Here is a 10,000-nt window from a genome sequence, read left to right as displayed (position 1 = left end):
CTTCTGAACTTTTCCTGCCCTGCCTGCCGGTACTGTACCTAAAACTCCCACATCGCTCAGAGCAGGCAGCCCACACTTCTGATGTTGCTGAGGGGGGAAAACTGAATGTGTGTGAGTGTGTGTGAGTGTGTGTGTGTGTGTGTGTGTGTGTGTGTGTGTGTGTGTGTGTGTGAGAGAGGATGCGTTAAACTACTTCCTAGAGTGACTCCAAAGCAGGAAGGCAAAACAGAAAGTGTGTGTATGTGGTGATGGGGTGGGTCACAGGGGTCCTAGGGTGGTATATAGCATAAATACATAGATAAATACACAAACACATACACACATACACACAAATAGATCGTTGACAAGGTCTCCTCTCCTCAAAGCTCTCAGTGGCCCCCAGAGACAGGGCAACGGCGTTCAGTGAGCCTCGCTCTCAGAAATCTCTTTGATGTTAATTTACTCCCCGCACACTCACGGCAGCAAAAAACAACCTGGTCATGCGAACACCACTGCTACAAGGCGTTAGGGTCCACTTGCCTTCTGCTGCTGCAATAAAAGCCTGTGTCCCTGTTGTAAAAGGCAGGTTGTGACAATAACAAACGGCTGAGTGGTATATTATATTATATAGTGTAAATAACTCCCCATTAGCATCTCATTGTTCTACATCATGACATGCTTGCTTCTGCATCTCATTTCATCTGCCCTAGATACATTTCAAAACTACCACATGCTAAAGTATGAGGGATTCGAATGCTGCCGTTCCCTTAGAGAATGCTAGGGGAAGAATACGCTCTCAAAACGTGTCATCCATCGGACTGACGATCTAGTCAGACAATGGGAAGGGGAGGGAGAAAGAAAATCTTCTAGAAAAATCTCTACAGGCCAGAGGGAAAATCATTACAGAGAACTCCTGAATAGAGAAGGAAGTCTTTTTTAAGGATCGTAACGGAGAATTTGTCCTCCACTGAAGAACACTACATTCCCTGGGTATTGACATCCTGGGGGGGGTACGGGTCTAAATATATCGACAGTCAGCCAAGCCACAATAGACAGTGAGAGAAAGAGAACAAGCAAAGCTTCTAATCTTGTCGGGAGCCAGAATGTTTATCGTGCACGTGCAGGTTCACAGCTGTGCCAATGCTGTGGGCTAATGAGCATCTTAGCGTTCAGCTTTTCCTCTGGAGGATTGAGCAAGACGTAGGTAGGCTGGTAGCTAGGGGAGGTATGAAGGTGAGACAGTCTGCACACACATTGAAGGCTGATCACTCGTCTCCTCCTTTTGGTTGGTCAGGTGATTTGTGCTATTTGTGCTATTTGTGCTATCAGACTGGTGTGTAGACAGACAGATAGAGACAGGCAGGCAGGTCCGTCGTAAAAGAGGTCTGCAGATAATTAGATGGATACTTTGTTACTTGAAATAACAGCTTCTAGCGGCTCAAGCCCTTGTCCGTCAACACAGCCCTGCTCTTTTTTTTTGTTTTTGTTTTTAAACTTTGTCTTTATTGGAAGTAAGACACATAAACATAATCTACATACAGTAACAGAAATAATGCACCAACATACATTGGAAAATAGGTCACCAGAAATAAATTACCTTAAAAAAAGAAAGAAAGAAAGAAAAATGACAAAACATACAAGGGTGAACCTGGCCTGGAGGAGACTTTACAGGAGCCATATTATGAATATATGGGTCCTTTACTATATAATATCATTCTTAGTATTCTATAATAATGTTCATATTTTATTTTATTATCCAGTCATGTCTACATATGTTTCATTTTGTATCCACAGCCCTGCTCTTTTATCTGTAAGCCATTCCATACGTCACCAGCAAACGGAAAGAAATATACGTGTGTATAACGGAGAGAAATAGGAAGAGAGCGGGAGAGAAAGAAAGAGAGAAAGAAAGAGATAAAGAGAGAAGAAAGAGATAAAGAGAGATAAAAGAGATAAAGAGAGATAAAAGAGCAGAGAATTTGTGCACAAGACACACACGCCCCCTTAACTAGGACTGCACGGTGTTGACCTGTAGGTCGGAGAGCCATGAGCTGAGCTGGCAGTGTAAAGTGTAAGCCTCAGTTCACCCCACTGAGTTTGGACTCGCTAACGCATCACACACACACACACACACACACACACACACACACACACACACACACACACACACACACACACACAAACACACACACCCACCACTGTGCCCTCTCAACCAGCTCTGCCCTCAAACACTGTCCCATGGGTATAGGGTGGTATGGGTCACCATGGCGACGGGGAGGTCAGAGGGACAAGCTCTCTTTATCTGCGCGGGTGCCCACATCATGGATGTCTCCATATTCTCTACACACTCTCTCTCTCTCTCTGTCTCTGTCTCTCTCTCTCTTCCCCCCCCCCTCTCTCTCTCTCTCTCTCTCTCCCTCTCTCCCTCTCTCTCTCTCTCTCTCTCTCTCTCCCTCTCTCCCTCTCTCCCTCTCTCTCTCTCTCTCTCTCTCTCTCTCTCTCCCTCTCTCCCTCTCTCTCTCTCTCTCTCTCTCTCTCTCTCTCTCTCTCTCTCTCTCTCTCGCTAGCATCCTCTACTGGAGGGTTCTGGAACAAAACCAACTGCCACCCTATCGACATCCTGGCCATCAGATGCCCGTTCCCTTCACTTCAAAAGTGGAGGTTTGATCACCGAGTCTCTTGCTAAACGAGTTGCCTGTCACAGCTCATTTCTTCATGTTTCGATGCTGTGGGTGCTTCTCTCCCTCCTGACATGCCAGGGAGTGACGGGCAGAGCCAGATGGCAAGCTCACTGCTAACTGCTAACTGTTTGGCCGAGGGTGGTTGGAGTTTAGGTATGAAGCCTGCCTGTGTGTGTGTGTGTGTGTTTCCTCAAACTCGCACGGCGTCTGTGAAATATTCACGAGTCCTGCCGCAACACGGCAAGCAACACACACCCCCCACTTGGACAGTCGTGAAAAGACTGGCGGAGGCAGAGAAAGTGAGAGAAAGCGAGAGCGAGACGAGAGAGACGAGGGAGACGCGGAACCCGTGTTTAGCTTTTCATGAGCCGCGCTTTCGCTTCCTCCTCCCCGTCTGTGACGGGCTGCACTTCCTGTAACCTCTGCAAAAGCTGTTATGTAACCACTCTCTAATTGGAGTGCACTCGGAGCTGTTGCCTCCTCCAAACCCCCCATCCACCTCCCCCCCCCCACCCGCCTTTTTTAATCATAACTAATTAGCCACACAGAGGCTGAATTCGCCGGCCGCACTGTCACTGTCGCCCCCTGACGACGTTATCGCATCCCCAAGTGTCAAGCTTCATTAAATTCCTTAAGTTGGTTTACATTGTTCTTCCTCTTCCTCTTCCTCCCTGTGTGTTTCACTGTGTGTGCGGTTCAGTCAGTGATGCTCATCACGCCTGTCCGGCGGTAACAAACGTTAGCGAGGTTTTTTAAAGAGGCAAACAGTGATAACTACCAGCAGAGCAGCAGTCATTGCAGCAACCAAAAGTGTTTAACTAATTTAACGCATGGATTTACAGGAGAGTGCACGGATGGCGTGTGTGTGTGTGTGTGCACGCGCATCTACACTTATCTACACTCCCACTCCCGTGACTTTGAGGATGTAGCTGGCGCTGGGCTCTATGAACTACAGATGATAATGTGTGTGTGTGAGTGTGTGTGTGTGTGCTCGCCGGTTCAGCAGCAGGAGCATGGGGAAGGGGGGCACACACACACTCAGGTCATATGGGCTCAGTTCGCAGGAGGTACAGTCAGTACAGCACGCTCCTGGCCTCCTGGAAGCTGCTTTTCGAGCTGGAAATTCAACAGATCTAAAACTAGTTTATGACCTTGAAAAGAAGCGGTCAAAGTTATTATTAAGCGCAGGTCATCCTCTTAATAGAGATACCGTATGATTCCATTCAATGTTATCTATTCGTGTAGCATCATTAAGTAACAATGTCCCAAGGGGCTTTACAGAAACGCCCTATAGAGCCGTACAATGGCGACAAGTTCCCGTAGTGACGACCACAAGATCTATAGTAATATCCAAATGTTATACAGGTATATACCAGGCAACGCACAGTTTCAGCTTTTCACCCTCCAGAGTGACAATCCAGAGTGTGTGTGTGTGTGTGTGTGTGTGTGTGTGTGTGTGTGTGTGTGCCTCCAGAGTGACAATCCAGAGTGACAATCCAGAGTGTGTGTGTGTGTGTGTGTGTGTGTGTGTGTGTGTGTGCCTCCAGAGTGACAATCCAGAGTGACAATCCAGAGTGTGTGTGTGTGTGTGTGTGTGTGTGTGTGTGTGTCTCCAGAGTGACAATCTAGAGTGACAATCCAGAGTGTGTGTGCCTCCAGACCAGATAGGCGCTCTCTGGCTACTACAGCTAAAGTGTACGACTACCATTTGCGGATGGATGAACAGCTGGACAGGGGAAGCCATTTCTAAAGGTAAAAGGTAATGTGCATTCCACGTGAAGCACTCATAAAAGCCTCTCGACCACATGACTAAATGGAACAGGCGAGCGAGAGCACTGAACAGGCGAGCGAGCGTCTTCCATTGTGCCTCTTAATGTCCCGAGGAGCCAGGAAGCGGTGGCGGGCGCGGGACTACAAGAGAGAGGGACGAGGGGAGATGGAGATGACAGGCTTTCGCACTTCACAGACATCAGGAGCACGTCAGAAATGACATGACACGCACATGCATGTTTCATGCGCGGCCGCTGAACAAGAAGGTGTGGACGCCGAAAGCGGTGGGGGGAGTGTCAGTGGATGCGGTGTCTAGAAAGCTCTTTGCACTTTTAACCAGAAGAGCATCGCAGATCTCTGGGATGGTATAAATACCCCTGTGAGGTGGGGTATCATTTAGAAAACTTATTATAGCTTCCCTCCCTCCCCCTCTAGTCTCTCTCTCTCTCTCTCTCTCTCTTCTCTCTGTCTCTCTCTGTCTCTCTCTGTCTCTCTGTCTCTCTCTCTCTCTCTCTCTGTCTCTCTGTCTCTCTGTCTCTCTCTCTCTCTCTCTCTCTCTCACACTCTCTGTACCAAAACACCCCTTTATACTAAGGCAGGTCACGCATGCAAAAACATTCATTAAGTGGTAAAAGCTAAACTGTTTATGAAGCCAAACTGTGGTCCCTGTTAAAAGACATTGAGAAGCAAGAGCGGCCAGAGCAAAAACTGTACAACTGTGTTTTGGCGAAAGTGTTTCAAACTGCCATGAGAGATTGGCACTTCCTGTTGACAGTGAAACTGTGCCTCGGAACCTTCGGCACCTTGAGTTTGGCACAGTTTTTTTTCCGCAGATAACTTCAGGATTCAAGTCAGAAAATGAAATCATGTGCACACCCGCTTCAGGTTATAATAATACGCCGACTCACATTTCCCTTATGCGCTTTATGTAGGGCAAGAGAACATGTTTGTATGTGTGAGTTAAAAAGTATACACATATACATGTACAGTAACATGACACATGTCCTAATCTGATTAAGGCCCAGCGTATCACGGTGCTGCTGCTCCACATTAGGCAGGATCGCGCTGCAAGCGGAGCCAGAGCAAAGGGCTTCTGCCCCCACATGCACTGAGCTGCGAGCCACCCGGCCAACGAGACCAGTCCTGGGGTCAACACACAACAGAACAAATGTGCTTGACACTGTGCATCGCCCTACAGCTCTCTCTTTCTCTCCCTCTCCCTCTCATCCACTCTCGTTCTACTCTTTTTTTCTCCCACAACAGCAGGTTTAAAAAAAAAAAAAAACATGTCTCTCCTGCAGCCACAGGGTGCAGCTTCCTCCTTCGCGCTGATTGGCTGGAGCGATGCCACACACACACACACGGGGCCATGTACCCTATTTCTCTATTGCACGGTTGCGTAAAAAAAAAAAAGAAGAAGAAGTGAGTGAAAAAAAAAAAGACAGCATCGTGCGGAGGGAGAGAAAGGAGAAGATTGTAGAGGCGAGACGAAATGGATGCAGGGAGCTGGGGAGTTGTGCCGGAGTTGGGCCAGTGCTGTGCCGGAGTTGGGCCAGTGCTGGGCAGATGCTGGGCCTCGGTAACAGCATAGTCCTGACAAAGAGCTGGGAAACAAGGGAAAGGATCCCCAGGTTGCGTCAGACTTGGCTGTGTGTGTGTGTGTGTGTGTTTCTCTCCTTGTTGCCCTGCCCCCCCGGCCCCGCGCACCTCTTCTCCCCTTTAATCTCTCTCTCCTTGGCCTGCTTCTCTCTCTCTTTCTCTCTTCTCTCTCTCTCTCCTTGGCCTGCTTCTCTCTCTCTTTCTCTCTCTCTCTCTCTCTCCTTGGCCTGCTTCTCTCTCTCTTTCTCTCTTCTCTCTCTCTCTCCTTGGCATGCTCTCTCTCTCTCTCTCTCTCTCTCCTTGGCCTGCTTCTCTCTCTCTTTCTCTCTTCTCTCTCTCTCTCCTTGGCATGCTTCTCTCTCTCTCTCTCTCTCTCTCTCTCTCTCTCTCTCTCTCTCTCTCTCTCTCCTTGGCATGCTTCTCTCTCTCGCTGCTCCTTCTCTCGTACCCCACCGATCCTATCATTATATTTCATCATAGGACAGAGAGAGAGAGTGAGAACCTTCTAGAATCCTGGCTCTTTCCATCTTTTCTTGCGTCCCTCCTTTCATCTTTCCTCTGCTGTGGTGTACCCTCCCAGCCCCTGACATACGTAGCTTTGAAAGCAGAACTATATTGGACACTGCAGGGGACAGGGAAGTTGCAGAGGGACTTCACCCACACACATAGGCGGAGATCCCGGGGGGGACGTGTCCCCACCTACCATAAAGTTGTCCCCCCCAACAATCATTGAATTTTTTTTTTGGGGGATTTTTTTTTTTTAAATAAAAATACGACGACACAAGCGGTGCTAATTATAGATGTAAAAAAATGTGTTTTTTTAAGTGTTGAAAAATCATGTTCCCCCTATTCCTCAAAGTGGTTTGGTTCACATGCTGTTTCCAACGGGCAGGGCTACCGGCAGCTCTGTGTTTCAGTTAATCAGCCCAGTAGCCTACACGGTCAGATTGTCAGACTGTTTCCTCCTCTGTCGCCTGTCGCTGCCGCTATGATACACGATATGTAAAGAGATTTACCTCATTCTCGAACGCAGTAAGAACATGTAAAGAAGAAGTTTTTTTTTTAAATCCATTTACGAAGTTCCAATCGATATGCATAAGTATACATAAGTTTATTAATGGATTGGCATGACAACGTGAACGTTTGCCGATAACACACGCATGCCGGTAATTAACACAGTTAAGATAGCTAGCTAGACAGTCTAGGACACTGTCCTGTCAGGGGCAGGTTCATGCTAGTTAATAAACGTAGGTCTACATCTCAGTGCCTCTCCAGATTTGTTTAAATTATCTGAAGTTAAATTGAATGTCATCTTTTTCTGCGATCATGAAACTTGCTGGTATTGCTACTATGGAGTGACAGTGGCGCAGGAGGTAGAGAAGTTGTATTATAACCAAAAGGTTGCTAGTTCGATTCCCTGATCGAGCATGTTTTAAACTTATTTTGAGCATCAAGTTCTCTTGAACTTTGCGACATTATTTGTCTTGTGAGTGAATATTCGTGTTTAGTACATTTAATGCTGTTTAGATAATTGCTAAAAATGACTCGAATTCTGTTTCTAAATGTGATGAAGAGAATTTGGTATTTAGCAGTTTATGCTAGCTCTCGTGAAAGCAATTTTTTCATGTCCCCCCCCCGGAATTACACTCTGAAATTTGACCATGTATTGTCCCCCCCTACAATGAAATGGGATCTCCGCCCCTGCCCACACACACAAGTACCCATCTTTTACACACACACACACACACACACACACACACACACACACACACACACACACACACGCACAAGTACCCATCTTTTAAAACCTTCAAGGGCCACCCTTAGGGGAAAGCACCTGAACAAAAGACTCCAGGCATTTAGGCAGAGGACCCATTAATCACAATGAGCATACACACACACACACGCACACGCACACGCACACGCACACGCACACACACACACACACACACACACACACACACACACACACACACACACACACCACACACACACACACACATCATTTACTATAAGTGTTCATGAAGACGATGATGTTCCCTGACAGGAGGGGAGAGCGAGAGCGAGCTGAGTAGTACAGCAAGCCTGGCAGAGGGCAGCGGCTCCAACATGGCCACTTCCAACCCCACCCGCGCCCTAAGAAGGCACCCTAAGAAGGCACCCTAATAGCCCTGGGAGTCTGATGCAACGCGACATCCTTCAAACGGCTCGCCCCCCTAATCCTGACAACCGCGGCATGCGCATCAGATCGGAGCGCGTCAAGAGCAAACTTTACTCCCACTGGCCTCTTCACCACGACGAGATGAGAGATTTCAGTCAGACAGTCACTTCGAGTTTCCAAGCTGGTTGCAAAAACCACAGTGAGGGGGAAAAAAGGGACGTTTGTGTTTTGTAATTTCTGGGAAGGATCAGCAGGAGTGGCATTTGCCTGTTGTGGTAAACAGATGACTGCCACTCTCGTCCTTTCGAGATGGAGTTTTATCAGGCTTGAAAACTAAATGGAGTGAACGGCTCTTAGGCACTGGAGGGAAAGCCCGTGGCAGGGGGGGCAAAAGAACTAAACTTAAAAAAAATGAAATAAAAAAAAAAAAAGCATGTCTTCGCAGCTGAAAATAACCCCTGGGTATCTCGCTAAGAAGCTGGGGCTCTGGCACTTCTGTGCGTCAGCACTGTCACCAATGCTTTGTCTAGCAGACCACCTAATCTGATATGAACACGAAAAAGAGAAGAAAAAAAACAGGAGAGTAAAAAAAAAAAAAAGCCCATTACACTAGCGATTAGCCTAGCCACCACCACTAGCAGCTTTTGTAAAAAGGTCAGGAGTCAAACCGAATCAAAGCGAACGCACAAACAGCCAGACGGAAGTTGTGTGATGAACGAAGGAAGTGGCGGAAGAGACTTCACTGCCGACGAGCACTGTACGGAAGAGCAGGAAGACGGACTGATTCACCTTTACACTGTGATCTACAAACCACGTCGGCATTTTTGGGCAGGATGGAGCTACCGAATGTTCTGAATGTTCAGTGTGTCTGTGGTAAGACATGTGTCACACACACAAGCACGTACACACACACACACACTCACACTGAAAATCAAGATGTGCTGTTGCATAGGAAATACATTTTGCTCAGCCTCTTGAAAAGGGTGCTTTTGAAAGCGTCTCTGATCCAGCCTGTTAATTGCCAACTACTTGACTACAGTACTTTCGAGCGCATAAATATTCATATAAACAGTCCCTTGAACAGCCATTCTGGTTAAGGGGGAAAGGGGAACGGCAATTTGAAGAACTGACTTCCCATTTGAAAACAGACCTTGTATCGTTCATGATTAACAATGACAGAGCCAAACTTATGTTTGTCAGAACAGTGATCAAAGACATCAAATCACCACGTCCTGATTAGGCAAATACCCCCCCAAAAAAATGAAACTTTTGAAATGCAGTTTGCAAACATCTCCTTCATGTTACCCCCTCAACTACTACAGCCAACTTTTAGCAATTCGCTTTATAGCACTTTTCATTATGGTATCAAGCAACTCCTGCATGTTATTTCAAATCTTTTCAAGACAAGACAAACAGTTCTACAGGCAGGGTGTCTGTGATGAACGCTATGCCTTACGGCAGCTTTTGTGAGCAGGGCTGGACTATGGAGGGTGTGCGGACGGAGAGAATGATGTTAGGAGGAGGAGGACAGAGAGAATGATGTTAGGAGGAGGAGGACGGAGAGAATGATGTTAGGAGGAGGAGGACAGAGAGAATGATGTTAGGAGGAGGAGGACAGAGAGAATGATGTTAGGAGGAGGAGGACAGAGAGAATGATGGAGAGTAAAGGTACATACGTGGCATGATCCCTTGGCTCACAAGCTCCTCTCGAGTCCGTCTCTGCTGTAGCTTGAGCTGGAGGACTGGAAGAAAAACAAGACAAACAAAAACAAAACCAAACAACAAATACAAAATGTCAAATAGGGAGCAG

The 10,000-nt window shown here is 47.1% G+C and overlaps 1 protein-coding gene across 6 annotated transcripts in view; it reads right to left on the bottom strand.

Moving 5' to 3' along the window:
- The window catches only part of mrtfaa (myocardin related transcription factor Aa), a 60,514-nt gene that overhangs the window by 21,029 nt on the left and 29,485 nt on the right, over positions 1-10,000 (bottom strand). For all 6 annotated transcript variants that reach the window (XM_031576763.2, XM_031576794.2, XM_031576776.2 and 3 more), the window contains one exon: positions 9,867-9,932. In XM_031576763.2, coding sequence (XP_031432623.1) covers positions 9,867-9,932 — 66 coding nt within the window. The remainder of the gene's footprint in view (positions 1-9,866; positions 9,933-10,000) is intronic.

Source organism: Clupea harengus, chromosome 1 (assembly GCF_900700415.2).
Source record: "Clupea harengus chromosome 1, Ch_v2.0.2, whole genome shotgun sequence".
In the NCBI taxonomy this organism is placed as follows: Eukaryota; Metazoa; Chordata; class Actinopteri; order Clupeiformes; family Clupeidae; genus Clupea; species Clupea harengus.
The sequence above is the reverse complement of the archived record's forward strand: the minus strand, read 5'-3'. Positions and strand labels throughout refer to the sequence as shown.